Below are 23,922 nucleotides of genomic sequence, written 5' to 3'. Positions count from 1 at the left end.
CTTCAGAGCGGGGCTGGGGGGCTGAGGGGCAGCCCCGCCCCCTGCCGGGGAGCCAATGGGCGGCCGGCAATCGGCCCCCCCCCTCCCTCATTAGCATAGCCAAAGCCCCAGCGCGGTTAATGAACTTCTGGCGAAGCGAAGGGGGCGGAGCCGGAGCCGGAGCCGGAGCCGGGCAGCCTCCGAACTCAAACGTGTAACCCCAGCCCGGGCACTTCGCAGCCAGCCGGGTCCCGGAGCGGGGCGCGTCCCGGGGGCACCGGGGGACGGGATCGGGACCGGGGGTGCCCGGGACCAGCCAGGGGCCGGGGTTTGCTACGCGTCTTGCGGGGGGGGGGGCGGAGGTTATTGTAGGCGAGTTAATATAAGGGGCGAGCAAGAAGTTTTATTTCCAAGTGTGGACGGGGGAGCCGGGGCTGTTCCCCCTCCCCGGGAGCAGCCAGGCGGGCTTCACTCTTTTCTTGAAAACCAGAGAGGTGGGGGGGGATCTTTCTCTCCCCCCCCCCCCCGCATCTTGACCTATTTGTACCAGCATCATGACGGAGCTAAGCGAAAAGGAGAATGACCCCCAAAACCCAGACGCCCAGCGGTCCCCGGGCACCATCTCCAGCCTTCACGAAACGAAGGTAACTCCCCGACCCATAGCCCCGGGGGCACGTATCTTCCCCACCCTGCTTTTAAAACATTAACTTAAAAGTCTCCCCCCCCCACACACACACACACAACGTGTCATCGCTAGACGCGTCTTGAAGAAGGTGGGGGGGGGGGGTTTCAATGCGCTCCCCCCCCCCACCCCCGGCTCGATTTCCAAATGATGGATCTGATGCCTCCCCGGTGTCAGCCTGCCCCAGACAAGTCGCTGGCTGCCCGGTTGGGGTTGCTGGGGTCAGCCGCCCCGAGCCGGTTGTGGGGACGAGCCCCCCTTCTCTGGGCTTTCCCCGGCCAGACGTGAGCGCAGCCTTGGAATGGGGCTAAACCCGTGTTGTACAGCCCAAGGTCCAAGGAAATCAGATCAAAGCCAAGGAGGGCTGGTTGATCCCCCCCCCCCCCATGCTCTTACTGCATAATTTGATGGCTTAAACTCTTCGCCTGGAAGGGCGGGGGGGGGGGGTTGTTTTGCTTGAAATACAACTAGGTTGTAAAAACGGCCCGTGCATCCGGGCTGGAGCCTGGCTTCCCCCCTGACCTCAGCGATTTGAAAGGCTGATGGGATTCAAAAAGAAACCAGCTCTGGATGTTTGTGGTTCTCTGCTTCCCCCTGGATCCTACGTGGGCGGGTGGGTGCATGGGAGGGGCGGGGGGGGGGGTCTCGCGTCACACATTTGGGGCTGGGGGGCGGGTTCCAAAGGGTTGGTGCGGGCTTGCGTGGGGAGGGCTGGGGAGAGGCCGTGGGGCTGGGTGTGGATCTGGAGCAATGTCACTTGCTCTCCCACCAGTTTAATTGCAGGCTTTGCTGGCATCATCTCCGCACCCGCAGCAGCCGGAGCAGAGCGGGGGGGGGGCCCTTCCTTCCCTTGGGAGCAGAAGCCTTTGGAGGGGGGGGAAGATGACGATGAATTCACTGGGGGATTGAAATGTGGGGGGTTGGGGTTCACGCAGCTTCAAATCAAATCAATTCAAGCAAATGCAGCCACAGGGCAAGACCCGGAGCACAAACCGGGCCTCCGGATTCCCACGCTGACCCCCTTTCTACTACCCCAGATTTACTCGACATAACTCCCTGGAGTTCAGTGCAGTTCCCCGGGCGTAACACCGGCGTGAAGTAATGGTCAGTTGACCCCTCGGGCTTACATCTGAGCTGCAGGGGAAAAGGGGGGTGCAGATTTTACAATGGCCCTTGGCTAGGGGAGCCCCATTGCCGCCCTGGCCCGAGCAGAGGATCCTAATGGGGAAAAGTTTGGGGTGGGATTTGTTTATTTTGCTCTCGCACTGGTATAAATCAGGAATAGCTTCGTTGATGCCAGTGGAGTGACGCTGGTTTTACAGCCGTGTAAATGCGAACAGAATCCGGTCTCGTTTCCCTTTTGCAAAGGGGGCTGTTGCGCCGTCCGTGGAGCTGCTCCACGCTGCAGGTTACGCTCGGCTCTGGACTCTGGTCAGAGTAAAATGGATCGCGTGGGTTTGTGACTTGTAAGGGAGGCTGGGCACACAGCCTAGAGGCAGGGGATTTGGGAGGGGGGCTGGGCATGCAAGCCAGAGGCAGTGGATTTTGTGGCAGGGGAGAGACAGACTCTAAAGCATAATTTTCATCTCTCAACACAGCAAAATAAGAGTTGTGAAGAGATTAGATGCCACAGAGATGGGCACATTGTTTGCGTGGGGCAGGTGGATTCTGGAGCACTAGTCTGGGGGTCTCCCTAGCGGAGTGTTAAAACTCCCCAGAGGAACCGTGTTTGGAAGCCAGACTTGATGGAATGATCCTGGCAAGCGTAGGTGGGAGCACGTTGGGGCAGGGACTGTCTCGCCACTCCGGGGCTGGGTGGGCCCTGGGGCAGCCGGAGTGTTCCCCGTGCCACGCATGCCACTATCTGGGGGCAGGCGGCAGCTGCAGCTGGCTCTGGGCATGTTCCTCATCCCAGCAGGGACTGAACTGGGGCGTCTGGGGGCTGGGTGCAGTAAAGTGTCTCTGGTGTGTAATGAACAGAGGGAGAAGGTGGCTCTTCGGGGGCTTTCTGTGAATCCAGCTGCTGGCATCCGCAGAGGGCTCTGGAGGGGCGATTCCCACACCAGGGCGCTGTTCCTGCCCTCCCTGCCTTGGCCCGTGTTTCCATCTGCTCCGCCTGCCCCCCACATCCCCTCGAGCCAGGGACAGCCCCATTTAAATACCTGGGAAGGGCCGAGGCTGAGAACCCGCTGGCCTAAGCATTTATACCACGTCCGTCACCGTGGTATCTGACCCGAGGCCACCACGCTCCCCATCCCTATCCCTAGGCCTTGGAGGGCAGGTGGGGGGATTTCTCCCGGCCCAGGGCAGGGACAGACCCCTGAGGGCTGACCATTCCCGCGGCATGGGGCACAAGCCGGGGGAGGATGAAATGAACTGGGAGAGGTGCTTTCGTTCTGCCCTCTCCAGGCATCCAGCTGCCCCTGTCCTGAGTACCCAGCTCTGCCTCCCCCACCTGCCCATCAGCAGGGACCCTCCTGCCGTTCCTTGCTCTGGGTGTGTGTGGGGGGAGCAGCTGGTTCCCCTCTCCAATTATTATCCCCTACAGCTCACGAAAGCTTATGCTCAAATAAATTGGTTAGTCTCTAAGGTGCCACAAGTCCTCCTTTTCTTTTTGCGAATACAGACTAACACGGCTGCTACTCTGAAACCTGTCCCCTCCTTGCCATCCCACCGGTTGGGCAGCAGACCCCACCCTCTGCCCCCTCAGTGTTTGTGCCAGGGTAGGCTGGCATTGTGCTGGAGGGGGCTGGGATCCGTCTCAGCCCCCTCGTGCCTCCAATCAGCGCTAATTCCCTAGCTAAAGCCTTTCAGACTCCCTCCTGGGAACAGGGAGCATGGGGCCCGGAGCCACACAGCGCCTGGCACTCCCCAAAACCATGGGAGTGGGGGACAGGGAAGGGGGCTTGAGTGAAGAATCCCAGCACATCTAGTTATTGCCACAATGCTCTGTGGGGTGGGGGTGAGGTTGCCCCACTGCCCAGCAGGGGACCCCCAAATAAATGCTGGATCAGTGCTGAATAAATTCCCACCCCCCAACTTCAGCCTGGCATAAAATGGTGAACAGCATGGGGGAGCTGCTCTGGGGGGTTGGTTTTGGGGTGGCCTGCCGGGTGAGGGGCTGCAGCGCTGATGTCCCACGCTACATTGTGCATAGGGCAGGGAATGGGGTGAGGGACACACGATGCTAAGGCCGGATCTGGGGAGCCTGGCTCCGTGCGGTGGTGGGAACTCCAGGAAGCTGACCCCACAGTCCCATTGATTCTGCCTGGTCCTTTCCCCCAAGGAGATGGGGGAGGGGAGGAAGGCCAAGGGATCCATTGGGATGGGAGGCTGGCAGGAAGTGGGTCCCCAGTGTAAATCCAGAGTAACCCCCTCCCCCCCACATTGGACCCCAATGTTACTGGGAGCAGAGTTTCACCAAAGGAGGGCAACTGGGAAGAGGATCCAGGGATCTGGAGGCCAGTCAGGGGATGGGTCTGTGGGTGGGGGCCTGATGGTGTTGCTTAGAGACCCCAAATTGGTGGGAACCCGTCCCGGCAGCTGGCCCCAGCAGAGACCCCTGGCACGTTCCTTGGGGGCTGCTGGGCTCCCGCTCCCGCAAAGGGCCGGGTGCCTCCACGGGACTCTGATGAACTGGGTTCAATGGGCCCTGAAATTCCCGGCCCTTGTCCCCAGGATCTTCCTCTTGGGTCTCTCCCAGGTCTGCTGCAGCCCTAGGGCCCAGCCGCCCCCTCTCCAGGCCTGGAGCCCCCTGACTCCTCCAGGCTGCTAATCAGCTCACACAATAGCTGATCAGTCCTGGGATCTCTGCCCTGGTTGTCTCTCCCTTTAAAAATCTTTATCTCCCCAGGGACCCAGACAGGGGGGTGGAGATCCCAGCATGGGGGTGGGGGGACTTCCGCAGCTGCTGCAGAAGGGGCAGATGAAAGCAGGGTGTGGCAAGGAGTCCGAATAACCAGCTTGCCCCAGGCTTGAACCTGCTGACCCCTGCGGGGTGGGCGGGGGAGATTTCTGTAGCTCATCCCACTGCAGGCCCCCGGGTCCAGGTGGGGTGTCAGACTCAGGGCAGTGGGGAATTGGGCCCTGAAATCAGGAAGGCCCAGTGACAATGGGGGATTTCAAGCAGAACCTTCGCTTGTGCCCTCCGAACTCAGGAGCTCTTAGCCGGGCAGGCTCACGCTGAGCCCCAACCTGGTGCCCTCTGCCAGCCGGGCGGCTCTGACTGGCCCCATGCGCTGCAGAACGATGGGGACCCCTTGGCAAAATCCCTGCCCACGTTCCCCCCTCCTGGGAGCGGGGTTGGCAGCTCGATGCATGTGTCCATCTCCCCTCGTAGTTACAGCCCCCTTGGCGTGGTGGGTCTGTGGCCTGAGGGTCCTGGGGCCAATACCCCCCGCGTGGGCCGCAGCGCGTTCCAGGATCCCTGGAGGGTAACGCCTGCAAATTCCACCAGCAGCCCGTGGAGCAGTTCTCTGCAGGGTGGGGGGCAGGCTCTGTGCCCGGGGGAGGGGGAAATGGGAGAGGGAGCGAGCACCCAATGGGGGGGCTAGAGGGAAGGTGATATTGCCAGAGCCCTGTCATGGGATGGGGCGGTGCAGTGGCATTAGGGTCCTGGGATCCTGGCAGGATGGGGCGGGGAGGAGGAGGCCACTGACACTAGGGAGGGGCAGGGCCAGGATCAGCCTCTTGGGGCCGGCTGGTGTCTCGGCCCCAGGATCCCTCTCCTCTCTGGGAAAGGAAAAGTTCCTGGTGCTGGTTCTGACCCAGATCAAACTAGGCAGCAAAGCTCAGTGGCTGGAGGTGCTACACTCCCTCTTTCTCTCCCTTTAAAATTCAGGGGCCTGATCCTTCCGGCATCCGGTGCTGCCCTCTCCCTCCCTACCGCTGCCAGCTACCCCTGCCCTGCAGTGGGCGAATCTGCCCCAGGAGGGACTGATGAGCCCTCTCTGATCCAGGTGGTAAATGTCACGATGCAAAATCAGGTGCCCTGGCACATGGGGAGTCGCAGAGGGGCATCCACCCCTTCCCCTGAGCGGAGGTAGCATGCAAGGAGGGCTGCCCTGGTTCATGCTTCTCTGGAGGAACTGGGGCTCTGTGGTTGCGGGGCGGGAGGGGGGGGGAATGACAGGATGCCACGATGCAGCAAGTCACGTCAGTCTCAGTGATCGAGAGGGGACCCAATCCGCAAAGCTGGGAGCAGGAGCCGGGTTTTGAACGTCTCTCGACGTTTGGATCCGGGGGTATTAGTCCATTCTGGGGTTGGGCGCCCAGCAGTGGAGTTTGGATCTAGAACGTCCCAAAGTTGGGATCCATGGCAGGGGGGCTGATCCCGGCCTCATCTGGGCCAGGGCAGAGCGGCCGCCTGGGGTTGGGTCTTGCTCCCCACAGCGCATCCAATGCCCCAGAAATGAGCCAAGCCGCCTGGAGACAATTGGCCACTGAAGGCTGCTGTTAAGGATTTTCAGGGTTAACAGCTATTCACCTGTCTCCTCCCCAACCCCAGCTAGCCAAGAATCCAGTTACTATCTCGACATCGTGCATCGCTGGCTGGCTTGGGGCAGCTCCCTCTCCCCCTCTGCTGGCTGCCCCAGAAACTACAGCGAACTCCTACTTCCTCCCAGACCATGGGTTCCTCTTCCAGCTCCAGGGGATGCTGGTTCGAGTCCCGCTGGCACCCGGCTCCCTGAAAGAACCATGGGATGGGTTGGGTGACGCCAGGTCTCTCAGAGGTGGGGCGTTCCCCCCTCGCACCCCCACCAGCCCCTTGGGGGAGCATCGACTCCATCCCGGTGTACTGATGGGCCAGGGCTCATTGGCCCCCTCTAGTGGCAGGTTTGCGTCTCTGCTCCTCCCTCCAGCTCCCGCAGGGACGCTTCGTACACCAAGGGCTAGGGGCAGCCCCTGCAAGGGGCGCCTGCCAGGTGTGGGGGGCAGTTACATTTCCCGGGGTGGGGAGAGGTTTTGGGAAGGCGTTTGAGGGAGCTCTGGACTCATCCTGTCTCTGAGCTGTGGCAGCTGCTGCCATTTCAGCCGCTCTGTGCAGCGGCATCTAGGGCAGGTTAAAAATAGACCTTAGGGTAGGGCCGGGTGTCAAAGAATATCGGGCTTTATAGCAGCCGCGGCGCGGGCAGGCTCAGGGGAGCGGCTGAGGGATAACAGCGAGAGCTGTGGATGGCTCCCGGCCCTCTCGCCACGGCCTCGTGAACGTCTCTTGCATCCTCGGATGGCAGCTTTGATTCTGGCTTGGCCAGCTCTTTTTGCGAGCACCCAATTAAAGGGGCGAGGGAGGAATCATCTCTGGGGCGGGGTCTGCGTCCTCGCTGTCATTTGCCGTCCTACTGAGACACCCACCTTCCCAGCATGGCACCCATGAGAGCAGCCCGGCACGAAGCAGCCCAGCACTCAGGAGCAACCCTACAATAAACAAAGCAGGGAACTGCGCCCAGCCCGCCCCAGCACCCGCTACAATCGCAAACCGCCCTGCCACACTGCGCCCCCCCCCCCCGTAACAAACCAGCACCTGCAGCTCTAGGGATCGCCGGAGACTGAAACCCAACCCCCAAAGCACAGCCCAGCTCTGGGGGCGACCCGGCACCAACACCCCAGCGCTGAGGGTGGGGCAGCTGGGACTGGAAGGGACGCAGGGAGATTTCACCGGCCCAAGGCACAGCGCCGGGGAGAAGCTGGGGGGGACCCACAGAGAGTCCCAGCCTCACAACCAGCCAGCTGTAGACGCCCACATGCCCACGCAGACGTTAGGCGATTTAAGAAAGACTCTGGGGATTAGGGTTTTAACCAGGCTGTGGGGGGGGATGGGGACGGAGGATCAATTTAGTGCTCGTGAAGGAGTTAAATTGGCCAGTTACCTGAGCATCATGTAGGGGAGTGATTGGCTAACCCCCCCACCCCACATACACCAGCTCTCTCTACCCTGTCCCCCTGCAGCTCTGCTGGTGCCCCTCAACCCTGACTTGCAGCCCCCGATATCCCAGCCCTGCCCCAGCAAGCTCTGCTGATGGCCCCCGAATCCCAACCTGCAGGGGAAGGGTTGTTGGGGGATGGGGGGGGCTTTGGAAAGGGGGGGCAGATCCTGACTGGTGAGCTGCTGTTCCCCTTCCATCTAGGTGGAAATTGTGTAGGAAAGCTGAAGCTAGGGGAAGTTGTCACTGTTTATGACAACGTCTGTTGGGAAGGTATGGGGCAAGGAACCACCCTGATGGGACACCTGCTCTTCCAAGCAAATGATAGCTCTGTAAATGTTAAGGCCACCACCTTGCAAGATACACATTTTAACCTTACCACTGCTGCGAGAAATTATATTATTTATTGGCTTGCAGACAGGATCCTAGAGTTGGCCCTTGGGTTTCAAGTCCCCTTTAATTGGACTATCTTAATACCCGACCGATTCCAAAGCCTACTCTCCCTCCTGCCAGAGGTTCAGAAAATCTCCGAATTGCGAAATCAAATTCATGAGCTTCAAAATATATATATCAAATTGAAAAGCAGCTTCCCATGCTCCTGGAGAGTGCCCACCGTCTGCACTCATTTTGATGTTCTGTGTTACGTAAGGAAGGCTCTGAAACAATCCCAGCGTTGCGGGTGTTGGCCTTTGCATGGCTTTTGTTTAGCTTAGGAATATGTTATTGTTGCTGTAAGAAACGTAATGACAAAAATCCCTTTCGTGGCCACACTAACCGCGCGTTGACACGGCATCCAGCCAAAGCTTCTGAGGCTGATCCACCTGATGTGGAATCAGGAATACAAGGTCTGATGAAATTGGAGGGTTAAGGAGGATGGCTGTGCTAGGAGCACAGAAGGGGGGATTGTGGAAGTGTGAAAGGGAAAAGAGGATTTGTACGCCGCCGCGTAGGTCGGTTCGGAGACAGAGCAAGAGACAAGCTAACCCTAATCCTAATAACGCGAGATTTCTCGAAGCGGGGTGTGAGCGAGGCGGATGGGAAATGACTAGCGAAGCTGCTTCAGCCTTGCCTTGATGCAGCGCCGGCTCCTGAGAGACGCAGTCCTGGAGCTTCTGGGGGTGCTCTAAGAGGGGGCACAGGGTGGCTGGATGGGGGGGGGATTGAGGATCTGGGCTGTGTGTGGGGATCCGGGCTGGGATGGATGCCCTATGATGGAGGGAGGGGGCGTGGAGTAAGGGCCGTGAGCAGGGGGTGGAATCCTGCTTGGGTGCCCGTGACCGGCTGCTGGGGGGGTGGGAATGAGCCGGACTCCAGCAGGGTCTGTTCACACCAGCTGAGGATCCAGTCCATGGTCCCATCAAACGGGCAGGCCCCTAAGGGGAACAGGAAGGGGGGGTACACGAGGGGTCCCTGAGTTTAGAGGGGATAAAGTGTGTGGGGGGGAATATGGCCTCACCATCTCCTTGGATGGATCCAGGTCCCATTTTAGTCAGATCACCCCCCACCCCCTGCCCGTGCTACGTCCCAGTTTGGGGCTGTGTGTGTCCTGTCTGTGGGGCCTGAGCTGCAGGCTGGGATCTGAGCAGCAGAGCTGGTGGGGGGGGGGGAGTGGCAGGTTGGGATTGAGGGGGGAGTCACTGAGCTCTGGGGGGAGCCCAAGGCTCTGCTAGCAGGGGGATGGGGGTTGAGCCCAGGGTTGTGGGGGGAAGGAGAATTTCACCCCTCCCCTTCCCAGGCTGGCATCTACCCCCGCTCCAGTCTAATTAAGATCTCTTGACGAGTCCCCGTGCTTGGTTAATCACCTTTCGTTCCCCGAGGAGGGACTGGGATGCCAGCCAAGCGACATGCCATTATTCTGCCTGAGAGCATCCTCCTGGGCACCCTGCCCGCTGCTGCCAATGCCCCCCCCGAGTTGGGACCGGGTCCGTCTGCAGACAGTGACGGAGCAGACCTTCGGGCCTGCCCACCCACCTCCCGGGGGCTGGCAGTGCCCTCTGAGTCAGCTGGCACACAGGCTGCCTGCCCACCCTGCTTTGCCCGAGGGGGAGGGGGGCGGATAGCATGGAGCACAGAGCTCCAGCTAGCAGAGAGGGAGGGGGATGGGGAGAGTGGGGGGGGTCACTGCAATGGAAAGAGAGACATCCGCCCCCCCCCCCGTGTAAGCCAAGAGCTGCCCCTTACCTTGTGCCCTTGCTGAGCTCCTGATCTGACTCCAAAGCACATTGCCCTGGGGGGAGGGGTGCCCCTGTCCTCCCCCCTCCCCCCAGCATCCTGTAATCTCTCGGCGTGTGAGCCCCGCCAGGATGCACCCCAGGGCTGAGGGAGCTGTGAGGGGGTCTGGGAGTGCTGGGTGACCGGGACGGGGGCATGGCTTCCAGGTCTCTGTATCGCTGTGATGGCGGAGGGGGCTCAGGCCTAGGCTGGGGGTCTCTATGTACCCTCCACGCCTTCCATTTCCCCCTTCCCACCCATGCCAGGAGCTCTGTCTGCCCCCCTCTTCCATACCAGGATCCCCCAATCTTTCCCCCCCCATGGCAGGGGCCCTTTGTGCATGCCCCCAATCCCTCCCCTCATGTCCCCCATTATGATTTGGGGGAGGGGTAAATCATTCGGCGTGTCAACTCTTGCTAGACTCTTGGGAGGATAAGCAGAGCTGAGGTGGGTTATTAGCCTTTAACAGCATCATCAACCAGTTCTTTGAGCCACAGAACCACAGAGGTGCTTGCGGCTTTGCTCATCAGGCGGCAGGAGCTCCATGTGTCCCCCACAGTCCCCCTTTTGGTTTTCTTCTGCCCCCCCTCCCCCCCAAACCAATAGGGGACTGGCCACAGGAGCCTAAAGCGTTGCCTGCCGTTTTGGAATTGACCAGATGCAGCCGTCAAGAACTATTGTGTGGCAGACGGAGAAACTCCATCAAGCTGAGTGCATGGCCCTGCAAACTCAGTCAATTGTTCCCATCTGCGTGCTGGGTTCTGGGCCTCCCCGCACTGCCCCCCAGAGGGCTGTGCCAGGGTGGGGGTATGAGGTATGGGGTACATTGGCTGTAACTCTCGTCAGGTCTCGAGGGTGCTTTGCAAGGCTCCTCACTCTCATCTCATGGATGGGGAAACTGAGGCACTGAGTGGGGGAAGCCATGGAGTTGGGAAGTGAACCCAGGAGTCCTGCTGCCCTTTGTCTTGCTTTGACCAGGTGTGACAGCCCCTTAGGTGGCTCTGGTGGTCGTGGGAGGTGAGAGGGGACCCTCCCTCGGATGCTCCCGGCATAGCTGAGATTGGGTGAGCTGGGCGGGGGACTCTGGAATAGGCCAGAAGTCGTGGGCTATGCTAAGTTAGCCTGGTGGTTCCCCGTCCCCCTGGGCATCCTGCGATCCTCGCGCTTTCCTGTCCCAAAACCTGGCCCCGCAGCTCCTTTGCAGTGGTGATCACCGGCCTCCCCCTTGTTCCCAGTGCGATTCCCCCACCGAGCAGAGCACCCTGCCTTGCAGCCCCATGCTGGCCATGGTGGGCAGAGAACAGCCCTGGGCCTGCCCATGACGGGCGCTGGGACCCCCGGCCCAAACCTTGGAGCTCCCGCCCCTCCTCTGCAGCAGCCCTGGGGTCCCTGGGTGGGACAGAGGTGGGAGCGGGTACAGCCGAGGCAGACGTGGGCTCTGGCATCCACGGGGGCCGTTGCAGCAGGGCTGCCAAGCCCATGCCGGGGACTGCGCCAGACCTTGAATAAATGAAGGGCGAGATACCGCTCCGAGCCGGTGGAGGGATGGATCTGGGTGCCAGGCTCATTCGGAGCTGGTCTGAAACCTCAGCCCCAGCAAGTGGTTATTTCATGCTACTCTCGCGTCAGCCGCTGTGGCTGTGTCTGGCTTGTTATCCTGTGGCAGTTGTGTCTGTGCCCCCAATAACCCCCCCGCCCGACAGGATCAGCCCTGCTCAGCTGTGTGTCACGAGCCCTGTACTGGCAGCAGCTCATGGGGATTCCCCCTTAGCTCAAATGGCGCAGGGCTCGGCTCATGGAAAGGTCTCCCCCGGCACAGCCAGCAGCAAGGCCCGGATCTGTGCCGACAGCGACGTGATGCCCCACGTGGCGCCTGCCTTGGGGTGCGGCGAGGGGTTCAAAGCGCTGAACAGACACAGGTTCGCTCTTCATGCTGGCAGCTCCTTGGGCACCAGCGCAGCTGAGGTTGGACCCCAGGCGTCCTGACTCCCAGGCCTGCGCCTCCCCCCTCGCTGGCTGCTTGCACCCCAGATCCCGTGACGCTGCGGGCGAGCGGGTGATCTCCACGCCGGGTCCCTCGATCCCCGCTCAGACAGGGCCTCGGGGAGCGAGGCCTCAGCCAGAATTAGAACGGCTGGATTCCTGGCAATTAGCTCCGGAGCTGGGGCCTCGGCCGGCTGCCGGCCGCCCCGGGCTCTGTGTGTGTGTCAGGTCCTGGCCATGGCTAATCGCCTTGTGCTTGGTGTCTCTCCTGGTTTATTACCCCAGCCGGGCGGCTGGGGGAGTTGGGGACCCACGTGCAGCAGTGCTGAACTTACCATATGTTCCCTCTCCCTGCGCCGGGGGGGGAGAGACAGGAGACTCGGGGCCTGTGGGAAGCAGGGAGGGGCAGTCACTGGGCTGGGGAGATCCTGCACCCCAAGGGATGTCGGGGGGAGGGAGGCTGTCATAGTGGGGCTGGAGAAAGGCATATGGAAAAGGGAGGGGCCGTGAATGTGGGTGTGGCTAAGGGGTGGAGGCGGGGCCATGGGAAGTGGGCGTGGCTAAGGGGTGGAGGTGGAGCTATGGGCCCAGCCTTGTCCCAAAGGGTTTTAACCCTTGGTTGAGATGAAAAAGGGAGGCGCCAGTGGAAGCGATGGGGGTGTGGCTATGGGATGTGGGGGTGGGGCCATGGGTGGGGGTGGGGGTGGGGCTGTCGGTGGGATTGCCTTGTCCCTGGCAGGTACAGCTGGTCTCCTAAAGGTTCAGAGCTGGATCCTGGCTCTGCTCGTGCCTCAGCTCCCAGAGAGGTGAGAGCCCCAGCCCCAGCCCAATCCGGGGTGGAAAATGCGTGGGGCTGAGTCCCTGGCCTGCTCTGGGGTGCTGCAAGCGCTAAGATCCCGGCTGGCCCGTGGGCACATGCTGGGGGGGGGGCGTCCCTGCAGCTCCTAATTTCTGACGTAGATCAGGCTGTACCTCGCAAGCAGGGGGCTGAGGAGGACAGGGATGGGGTGTGGGGTGCAAGCAGGGGGTGCAAGCGACTGAGGGGTGCAAACAGGGGGTGCAAGGGACCTGCTAACCCATTCCTCTGTGGAGGGGGGAAGGGAGAGGCCTTTGCAGTGGAGGGAGGGCTGGCGCCTCCCCAACGTCACCACGTGGGGTTTATTTTGCCCCCCAGCCCACAGCCCCCTGCCCTCACGCTGGCTTTGCGGGGAGGGGGATTAACAGATTAAACAAAACCATCTTCAAACCCAGATTACGGCTTTTGCTGGCGGAGGCTGGCGGGGGGGATTCCGGGCCGGAGAGCAGGATTCAGAGCCATGGCTGATAGTGGGTCTCCCCGCCCTGGGGTTACTGGATCAGTAGCTCAAAGAGGTCGGGGGGGCAGGGGGGGGACACTCTGCGTAGCCCTGGCGGGCTCCATGGCCTGGTGCCTGGGGCTGGCACATCTCACACACCCCCCCCCCGGCACCCGCCTATTTGCCTCAGTGCAAGGACCCCCCCCAGGATGAGAAGGGAGCTTGGCCTCCATGGCTCATTTGGTCCCCAGGCAACAAGGGGGGCAGCTGGCACCGGCTGTGGTGCTGGTGGGAGGCTCCATGGCTCATTTCCATCCCCCCCGCCTTCCCCCACAAATTGCTCCAGGCCATTCACCACCGCCCCCCCCCACCATGAACGCTTGAAGGCTGGATTTCCCAGCTGGGCACTGATGCCCCTGGGGCCTGTTCCTGGGGGATCCTGGCAGGATGCAGCCCCGGGAGGAGGTCGCAGAGAGAGGGAGCTGGGCTCATGGGGGAGGGATAATCTGAGGGGTCTGGGTGGCTCCCCCCCCCAATACACACTTCCCCAAGGCTCTGCGGAAGGGAGCCTGGCACCTGAGATGGACCCATGGGGAATGGTGCCACGCTGGATGGCGAGGGGAAGAAAATGGGGTGGGGGGGCACTCAGGATCACTCCAGATTGGACCCACTTCTGTGTGCAGGGTGGGGTAGGGGGCCAGCAGTCAGAGCCCCCGTGCCTGGTGCTGGCTCCCCTCCACACACCCCCGTGACGCTCCTCGGGTCTCTGCTCTGCTCCCCCCCCGGCAGATGCAGAGGCTTAAGCGCTCACTGTCCCTCAAGACCATCCTGCGTAGCAAGAGCGTGGAGAACTTCTTCCTGCGATCCAACAGCGAGCTCAACCCCTGCGAGGTGCTGCTCAGCCCCCCGACGCCCTTGCCGCCCCCGTCCCCCCCGCCGATGCCCACCGAGGCCGTCCTGCCCCGGGCCGAGCAGTCGCCCATCGCCTGCCACCAGACCCTGGCGCCCCTCAAGCCCCTGCGAACACACAGCTTCCAGGAGCACGTCTTCAAGAAGCACAACCCGTGCGAGATATGCCACCAGCTTATCGTAGGTGGGTGCCGCGGGCCCCTCGCTCCCAGGGGAAGGGACGTGGTGCTACTCCGGCCCCCGGGTTCCCCCCTCCGCCGATGCCCCGCGATCCCAGCCCCCCTGCTTTCTCAGCCTGGGCTCCCCCATCCCCACCCAGCTCCGCCCCTCAATCCCAGCCCACAGCCCCCCAGCTTTCCCAGCCTGGGCTCCCCCATCCAGCTCGGCCTCCGCTCCTCAATCTCAGCCCAGCCCCTTGCTTTCCCAGCCTGGGCTCCCCCATCCCCACCCAGCTCCGCCCCTCAATCCCAGCCCTCAGCCCCCCAGCTTTCCCAGCCTGGGCTCCCCCATCCAGCTCGGCCTCCGCCCCTCGATCTCAGCCCAGCCCCCTGCTTTCCCAGCCTGGGCTCCCCCATCCCCACCCAGCTCTGCTCCTCAATCTCAGCCCAGCCCCTTGCTTTCCCAGCCTGGGCTCCCCCATCCCCACCCAGCTCCGCCCCTCAATCCCAGCCCTCAGCCCCCCAGCTTTCCCAGCCTGGGCTCCCACCTCCAGCTCGGCCTCCGCCCCTCGATCTCAGCTCAGCCCCCTGCTTTCCCAGCCTGGGCTCCCCCATCCCCACCCAGCTCCGCCCCTCAATCCCAGCCCTCAGCCCCCCAGCTTTCCCAGCCTGGGCTCCCCCCTCCAGCTCGGCCTCCGCCCCTCGATCTCAGCTCAGCCCCCTGCTTTCCCAGCCTGGGCTCCCCCATCCCCACCCAGCTCTGCTGATGCCCCTTAATCCTGCCCTGAAGCCCCCCTGCCATTCCAGCTCTGAGCTTCATTCCTCTCCCTCCTTGACCTTGCAGAGAGGGTGCCCTCTGGGTGGGGCTCTTTCTGACAACCCCCTCCCCACAAGGCACACAGGAAAGCCTAACAGACTGCGATCCTGCCCTTTCCTTCCCAGCAAGGTCCGTCTCTGCTCCGAATCCTGGTCGCCCTCGTGCCCCTCCCACAGCGAGACCCCGCGGGGAGTTTTCTAAATGCTTCCCCTGCCCCATGCCCACCCCCGGCCTCTCTCACCGCCCCCTCTGCGTGCTCGGTGTCTTGCAGGCAATTCGAAGCAAGGCCTGCGGTGTAAAACGTGCAAGGTTAGCGTGCACCTGTGGTGCTCGGAGGAGGTCTCGCACCAGCACTGTCCCGGCAAGACGGTAAGCGCCCCCCGAGCTGTCCCGGGGCGGGGGGGGGCATCACCCTCCTCTGCCGTGCCCCACTCCCTGGCGGGAGGGTAGGCGGGTGCAGGCCACTGCTGTCCGGAGCATCACGCACACGCGTGCCCTTCCGCAGACCTGGAACGCTACCGCCCCCTGCTGGCAGCAGCGCTTGCCAAGTGCAGGGTGCTGCCGTGGCTCAGCTGGGCCAGGGTTTGCGCTCTGGGAGCTCGAGTCCTGACTCCTAGTCCTGCAGTCACCCCCGTGTGCCTGGTGGTATCTGTAGGGCCCCTTGGGGGGCAGGGGTAAGTGAGGCTGCTCTGGAGGTGCCTCTGAGTCTGGGCTACCACAGCAGTGGGGTGGGTGACCCGCTGGCTATGGGGTCACAGGCGGACCGAGGGGCTTGTCCCCCACCCCCATTTCTCTCCCTCTTTCCTTCCTCTCCTGCCAGGCCACCTCCTTCCGACGCAACTTCAGCTCCCCTCTCCTGGTGCAGGAGCATCAGCAGGGCAGCTCCAAGGAGTCACCCCCTGCAGGTGAGATCCCCCTGCCCCTGTCCCACTGGATAGTGTGTGGGGGGGAGGGGGGGGTCTCAGCCATATGAATCCTCAGAGTCCCTTTATCCGGATCCACCAAATGCCAGCTGCAGCAGGGGGGGCGTGACTGGCCCTGGGGCGGGGTCTCTGGGCGTGGTGCTGAAGCAGTAGGGGGACCCCAGGAATGTTCTTGGGGTACTGATCCCTTCGGGGGGAAGGGAGGGGGATTACAGATAGAGTGACAAGAGAGCAAGCGTAAAAAATCAAGATGGGGATGGAGGGGTAATAGGCACTGATATAAGACAAAGCCCCAGATATTGGCCCTATAAAATCGGGACATTGGTCACCCTACCTGCAGCCCTTGCAAGGAAAGAGGGTTAAGCGGATCCTGGGACCATCTGTGGAAAGCTCCTCCCCCTTATGTAGCAAGCTCCTCCCCCTCGTGCAGGGTCTCCCAGCACATGGTTGGGTTACAGGCTGGCTCGGGGTCCCTGACCCTTCCCCATCCCATTCCCCCCCCCCCCCCCCGTCTCCACAGGCCCCAGCGGGAAGGTGGATCCCATCTACGAGACGCTGCGTTATGGCACCTCGCTGGCCCACCTGAACCGCTCCAGCTTCAGCAGCACCTCGGAGTCACCCACCAGGAGCCTGGTATGTGCCAGGGCAGGATGGGGACACTGAGCCGAGCCCAGCCCAGGCATGTCACGGGACCCTGCACCGGTTGATCATCCCAGCCCCCATCTTGGGCCCGGGTTGCAAGCCCCAGCCGCACGCCACGGCCAGGAGACTCTGGGGTGGGCGAGGGCTACATGCATTCGGCTGGACCCCCTAGAGGAGGGAGGGGACGGCACGCGGGGGTGGGGGTAGGGAGATTGCTGCGGGAGGGGTGCAGCTGGTGCTGGGGAGGAGCGGGGGCAGTGCTGGAACAGCCCATCCAGCCCCAGGTGTCTCTGTCTTGCCTAGAACGAGAAAGAGGAGGCCGGGGAGGACGCAGACGGCAGCACGGAGGAGAGCCACGGTGACAGCAGTAAGCGTGGGGAGGGGGACGGGGCAGGGGTGGAGCTGCCCGTTTAATAGAGCCCATGCCCGCTCCCCCACAGGGCCCTGGCCCCGGGGCGACATGGACGTGGGGCTGATTCTCTCCCTCTCTCTCAGTGTTCACGGCCTGCCCCGAGGGTGAAGGTCCCGGCTCAGAGGAGAAGAGCCCTGAGCAGCAGGTGAGCTGTCCCCCAGGTCCCCCCACAGTTGCTCCCCAGGCACCTACTGGCTCCTGTGTCCCTGCCAGCCCATCCCCCATCCTCCCACTGCCCCGAGCTGGCTCCCATGTCGCCAGAGACCCCTCCCTTAAATCCTGCCAGCTGCATGGAGCTGCCCCCCAGGCCCACCCCAGGGCCATGGCTGGCTCCTTCCCCCAACTCTGCGTCGGCTCTGCTCCTGTTCCTTGCAGCCCTGATTCCTTCCACTTGCCCCTGGGGTGGGGATCCCCTGGCTCCTTGAGGAGCCCTTGTACGCCAAGGGACGGCCCAACCAGCTCCCTGCACCAGGCGTGTGGGTGGGGATGGGGTGCATGCCCTAGGCAATGGAGCTGGAGTGCATGTGTGTAGGGGATGGGGATGGGGCATGGGGGGCATGAGCCGTGGGGCGCAGGCCATGGGCAATGGGGCGTGGGCTGTGGGTGATGGGGCGCGGGTTGTGGGGAACATGAGTCCAGCTCGGGCCCGTCCCTGGCCAGCAGTGACTCTGGGCTTGGGGCCCTCGCTCTCTGTCGCTGCAGGCTGCCGGGGGCTCCTTGCGGAAGGATGTCTCCCCCATGTACTCCTATGTGGCTCTCTACAAGTTCCTGCCCCAGGAGCACAACGACCTGCCCTTGCAGTAAGTGCCCGTCCCCTAGGGGGCAGCCATGAGCATGGGGGCAGAGCGCGCTAGCAGTGGTTCCTGCAAAGCTGGCATGTTGGAGCCAGGGGGAAGGGGGCTGCCCTGAGTCCCCGTGGGGCAGCCCCAGGAGGGAGCTGTGGGCAGGTGTTGGCCCCTCACTGACTCTGAATGGGCTAGCTGGGAAGTGGGGAGTGGGGGGTTGCGCCAGGCAGATGTGCCAGGGTCTCGGCTTAGTGTGGCCCTGGGGGTGGTGCTGGTAGGGCACCCCCGGGCACGGGGCAGAGAATGGGGGGCAGCCCTCTCCTCGCCGGCTGCCCTGTGGTGGACAGTGATGCGGAGCATGGGAGGCTGTACGGGGCTGGCATATCCCGCCCCCTCCAGGTTAACACCACCCTGTCCCCGTATCTCTGTCCCCCCCAGACCCGGAGACAGGATCATGCTGGTCGATGACTCCAATGAAGACTGGTGGAAGGTCAGTGAGAGCGCCTGGGGGCTGTAAGGAGGGGGTGGGAGTCGGGGAGGGTGCACAGGGCTGGGGGACAGTGGGGGGCTGGGCAGGGAGGGCTCAGGGGTTCTGGGGTCTTGGAGAAAGAGGCCAGAGATTCCAAAGAGGGGGGCCCCCCAAGCCCACATCAGCCCCCCCCAAGCAACTGCCCGCCCTGCCCCACTCCCCCGGGCTGGGGGGCAGGGCTACTGCATTTCCTGCGGGCAGTGAGGGGCCGCTGGGAAGGAAATAAATGGCGCCATAAACCTATCGAGGAAGCCAGCCAGCGAGATGCTGCAGCAGCCGCCCAGTGCCAGGGGCGGTGGCTGGAAGGGGGGGGCTGCAACAGCCTCACATGCAGCCCCCCTGGCACAGGGCAGATGGGGGGGCAGATCGAGTGGTGGGAGGTGGGCATGATGGGGAGGGTGGAGGGACAGATCAAGCCGGGCTGGGGCAGGAGGAAGGGTTAACTCAGCACATGGTGACTGGGAACCGGGGTCTACACGCCCTTCACCCTGGTGTCGCCCCCTGGGGTCCCTGCCCCCCCTGGGCTTCACTGGCGACCCCCCCGTCCTGGGTGGGGTGCCCCCCCCGTCGCCGTGGCAGGGCTGGGTCCTGACTGGCGAGTCCCCCGTGCTGTGCCACGTCCGGACGCCACCCTCTGCCCTCGGAGCAGGTGGGCAGGCTCCACACACGCCCCGGTGCACGTACACCCCGCAGCCCCCGGCCAGGCGGACCCACATCGGGCTCCCTCTCCCGGTTGCCATGGGGACGGACCCCCCCAGCTGACGCGGCAGCTCGGAGAGCGTGGGTGCCATGCTGCGCGGCTGGCCCTGGCCGCCTGCCAGCAGGGTGGGGTCGGGGGCAAACCCTGCCCTGTCCGTCCCCCCTCCCCAGGGACCCCCGTGGGCCTCAGCTGTCCGTCCTCCCCCCCCAGGGACCCCCGCGGGCCTCAGCTGTCCGTCCCTCCCTCCCCAGGGACCCCCGCGGGCCTCAGCTGGGTGCGCTGGTTTCCTGCCCTTCCGTCCCTACAGCCCACGGGCCCTGTTAACGTGTTACTGGGGGGGGGGGCAGGTGTCAGGCAGCTCCCTGTGGGTGTGTGATGGGCAATGCTGTGGGGGGGTGTTGGGCAGTGTGTGTGTGTGTGTGTGTGTGCGTGCGTTGGGCTCTGTGTGTGTGTGTGTTGGGCAGTGCTGTGTGGTGTGGGTGTGTGTGTTGGGGTGTGTGTGTGTGTTGGGCTGTGGTGTGCGTTGTGTGTGTGTGGGTGGGTGTGGGTGTGTGGTGTGTGTGTGTGTGTGGTAGGCAGCGCTGTGTGTGTGTGTGGTAGGCAGCGCTGTGTGGTGTGTGTGTGTGTGTTGGGCTGTGGTGTGTGGTGTGGGGGTGTGTGTGTGCGTTGTGTGTGTGTGTGTGTGTGGGTGGGTGTGGTGTGGGTGTGTGTGTGCATTGTGTGGGTGGGTGGGTGTGTGGTAGGCAGCGCTAGTGTTGCGGTGTGCGTGTGACACACAGCTGAACTCTCCCAGGCAATGGAGCTGCAGTCTAATAACCACACCTGCCCCCCCGCCCCCCCCCGCACACCTGGGAAGCTCCTTCTCTGGGGCCTGCCCTCCGCAGTTGCCCCCCTCCCAGCTCCTCCTCCCCTGGTTAAACTGGCCACATGTCCCCCTTGGCAGGGGATGCCAAGAGGGACCCGCCAGCGTGACCAGGCCATGGGGGGCGGATAATGGGCCATGGAGTTGCTGAGCGTGGGGGCTGGGTTCACGGCCTGGCTGGGAATTGGATCTCAAGCCCTTGCCCTCAAGGCAGTGCCAGCTGGGGGCACCGGGCTGGGCTGGAGCCCTGCCCCTTAGAGGCACCGCCCCAGCCGCCCCCCCTGGTTCTGGAGCCCGGAGCCCCCTTCTCCCAGCCCAGCCCAGCCACAAGCTGCCATCGTCCTGGGGCTCTGCGGTGCGTCGGCCCTGGGCCCAGCGCAGGGGTCTCCATGTGGCGGGGCAGCAGGGGCCAGGTGCGGTCTGGTGGGCCGTCGACCTCACGGCCCCAACTTGCCCTTACAGGGCAAGATTGGCGACCGGGTGGGCTTCTTCCCGGCCAACTTCGTGCAGAGAGTGCGCCCGGGCGAGAGCGTCTGGAAGTGCTGTCGGCCCTTCTACGGGAACAAGGAGCAGGGACAGATGAGCCTCAAGGAGAGCCAGGTATGGGGGGGTCAGTGTTAGGGGGCAGAACAGGGGAGGTCTCGGCGGGGCAGTCTGTGCTGGCAGAGCGGGGCTGGGCTGGGCTGCAGAATAAGGAAGCCGGGGGGGGGTCTGTGCTGGGGGTGGAAGGAGGTGGGAGGGTCTGTGATGGGGGACAGAGTGGGATGGGGGTGTCTGTGCTGGTGGGGGTCTGTGCTGGGGGCATTAGGGGGGTCTGTGCTGGGGGGCGGAGTGGTGGGGATCTGTGCTGGTGGGGAGCATCGGGCGTGCGCTGCGGGGCTGCGGGTGACCCCAGTGGGGAGGCCAGCGACGTGTCGAGATGTCCCCGTGGCCAGTGGGTCTAGTCTAGCTTCCCACCCCCACCCCCCGGGGCGCTGTGGGAGGTTGCTGTGGAACTGGGACCGGGACGCTCTGTGTGCTCCGGCCCCTCCAGCTCCCGGGGCCACGCGGGCGGTCCTCCTCCTCTTCTCCGGGGGGCTATTGGAGCCAACCCCAAGCCGTGGCAGATCCCTAAGCCTCCCCAAAGGAGGGTGTCGGCTGTCCCCATGCTCCGCCTCCTGCTGCCCCCCAGTCCCGGCCACCCACCGTCCTGCCGCCCAGAGACAACAGCCAGCGGGCCTGGGCCCTGGAGATCAGCGCATCTCTGGCCGAGGCGCCTGCTCGGATGCACGCCGGGGTCAGATACTTTGGGCTGGAGACTTGGCCGAGAGATGCCAGGGGGACAAACCCTTCGGAGCAACCCCTGGGCTGCCCTCCCGCTCAGTGGCAGCTTCCCAGCTGATCCGCTGTGGTGGGGGGCAGCAGCAGGGCTGAACTCCAAGCACCCAGGGCTCTTCCGGGCCCGACGGCCGGGACCCGGGTAAGGATCCTGAGCTCTCCCCCTGGAACACAAGAGCCTGGTACTGGGGAAGTTTCTGTCTCTGACCAGCCCCCGCAGCCCAGGGGTGGGCGATAGCCCAAGGCAGGATGTTTGCTGGGCTTTGAGAGCGAGCCAGGCCTAGGCCTTGAGCCCCGGGTCGGAAGCTGTTACTTGGCAGCGGGGACCAGGGCTTTGGGGGCACAAAGAGCTCCTCACTGGCGTCAGCCCCCGGCTCGCACTCTTGCTGCAACTGAATGAGTCAATCTTGCCAGGCCGGGGTGGGCGAGGGACAGAGAGAGTGGTGGGGGCGGCGGGGAGTGTTCAAAAGACAGCTCAGAGTTCAAAGCGTTTCTTCTAGCTGGTTCACGTTATTGCGATGCCTTCCTCCATTTACCCCAAGAGCAGAATTGGGCCCCTCGTTCTCTCGCTAAGCCCTGGTTACTCCAGTTCCCTCCCTGGCATCTGATTGTAAATCCTGCCCCTGGGGAAGTGAACGCCCGCCCTGCGGCACTCAGAACAGCAATTAGCCTTTGCCGCTTTATCTAGGGTCCAGCCCTTGCTGCTGGCTCCCGATCTCTGGATCAGGCACAGGTGGGCCGGGGGGAGGAGGCTGCATGCTAGTGACCAGTAGTGTGCATGGGCCCTGATCTAGCGCCCTTCCCCCCACACCAGGCTATAGCCTCATTGCTCTGGCATGTGTCGAGCGTGTCCTGTTCTCAGCTGGCTTGTGCCGGATGCCTGGGTCCTGCTGGCATCATGCCCGACTCTCTCTCTCTCTCAGATCTGCGTTGGTGTGGGGAAGAGCAAGGAGACTGAGGGCTTCCTCAAGGTGACCAGCGGCAAGAAACGAGGCCTGGTGCCCGCCGACACCCTGACGGAGATCTGAAGGGAGCAACTGAGCCGTCTGACCCTCTTTCTCCTGGCAGCGGGGACAGGGCCTCTGTAGCCCGCCCCAGCCCAACACTCACTAGCCTGCCCTTCACCGCTTCCCTGTGCTAGGAGCACCTCGGCTAATATTGTTTCCACACTGGACTCAGAGGGGTTTCTTCTGAGGCTGACTACTCCCAGGTTGGCACCAATGCCATCTTGCTGGCCAGCAGAGGGCAGAAGCGGGGTGGGGGATTAATTCCCACCCTCCTGTCTAGGCTGAGCCTGCCTGATCCTACCCCCTCCGGCTTTGTTTTTGTAGCAGGGGTGACAGATTCCCCAGCAGCACACGTGTCAATAGCCCCGCAGCGCAGCAAATGGCAGGAGATTCCCCCGGCTGCATCTAATCTTTCTCCCCATCCCCGCCTCTGTCTTTTGCCTGGTGGGCAGCACTCCCTGGACTGAGCCATGAGCCGGCTGCAGGAAGATGACTCCAGATCCAGCTGGCCGAGATGCCACAGGGAGGGGGCCTCAATCGCTCATAGTGCCCCCCGGCTCCCAGTAGAAGGACACTGCTGCCCACGCCGTCCCGCATGCGTATAATGTGTGGAAACCCAACGGCTCCTGGTTGGCCTTGTGGCTCCGAGGGGCATGTGGACTGTGTGTCGCGTCCGTCTGTCTGTCTGTGCGTGTATCCGTGTGTTAGTTTAATCGCGAGACCTCTTGGAAACCACGCGAATTTGTCCGTTAACCACTCAGGGCCGGGATCGTCCGTGTCAAAGCAAGGGGGCAGGCCTGCGTCTTTGGTGTGACCGAGGGGGAGGCGGGGGGCTTTCTCATGACTCGGCTCTTCCTCCCTGGAGGTTTCTTCGGCACTGGTGGCTCCTCCGTGGACTCATTTACCCGACCTCAGGAATCTTCGGCCAGACCCACGGGAGACTCAGAGCGCAAGGCTTTCCCGGGCCCCTGTTATCCTTGGGGACCCATCCCTCTCTCCAGGGCGTTCCCTGCCCATGCAGGGTCACTGCCAGCTCCTCCTCCCTCACCCCATGGGCTTTGCCATCCCTTCCCTTGGCAGGCTGTGAACACCATCAGCCATTTCCCTGGCCTGCTCCAGGCCAGCTCTCTGGGCTTGCCCGCTGGTCGTTCAGAGGGGGCGGGCACCGGGAGGGGGAGGGGTGGTGCATTGCTTCCCCTCCCCTGTTCGAGCTCTTTAGGATGCCAGTCCTCGTCTCTTCTCTGCACTCCCCCCTTCAATACAGCCCCCCACCCCCGGATCATCTATGCAGCCCCTCCCTGTGGCCGTGGTTCAGGTGGGTCAACAGCCCAGCCTCACCCTCCCACTGCCTCTGTCTGGTTGTCACTGGAGCACCGGAGGGGTGCTACGGAGCACGGATGTGGGGCAGAGCTCGTCTCCTGGGAGGGGTGACCCCTTCCCCAACTCGGGGCCATTCAGCGCTAGATTGCTGGGGAAGGGTTCCCAGGAACACACTATGGGCAGATCCCTGGGATTCCCTCCGTCCTGGTGCCCTGCAGCACCCACACACAGGGGTCACCTCGTCAACATTCCCCTGGCACCAGCCACAAACCCCCCCCCCCAATGTGCAGACACAATCACTGCAGCCTGACAGGGGGAATTGAGGCAAAGCTGCCCCACTCCCAGATCAACTCACCTAAGCAATAATGTCCGGTGCCGGTCTGGACCCAGGGTTGTGGCACGTCACCTGTACATAGAGGATGCATGAGAGCTCGGCCATCGGCCTGGCTGACCTAGTTCCACATTAAA

At 63.1% G+C, this 23,922-nt stretch overlaps 1 protein-coding gene across 1 annotated transcript; it reads left to right on the top strand.

Moving 5' to 3' along the window:
* The first annotated feature begins 454 nt into the window (after nt 1–454).
* Nucleotides 455–23,922, top strand: STAC2 (SH3 and cysteine rich domain 2). Its single transcript, XM_084615554.1, has 11 exons — nt 455–623; nt 13,863–14,166; nt 15,229–15,326; nt 15,778–15,862; nt 16,401–16,513; nt 16,826–16,889; nt 17,018–17,079; nt 17,637–17,734; nt 18,158–18,209; nt 20,273–20,410; nt 22,051–23,922. The coding sequence occupies exons 1-11, from the start codon at nt 534–536 to the stop codon at nt 22,153–22,155; spliced, it is 1,209 nt and encodes a 402-aa protein (XP_084471680.1). The 5' UTR covers nt 455–533; the 3' UTR covers nt 22,156–23,922.

This window comes from Lepidochelys olivacea (genome assembly GCF_965140295.1).
Source record: "Lepidochelys olivacea isolate rLepOli2 genome assembly, chromosome: 27".
Classification (NCBI taxonomy): Eukaryota; Metazoa; Chordata; order Testudines; family Cheloniidae; genus Lepidochelys; species Lepidochelys olivacea.
The sequence above is the reverse complement of the archived record's forward strand: the minus strand, read 5'-3'. Positions and strand labels throughout refer to the sequence as shown.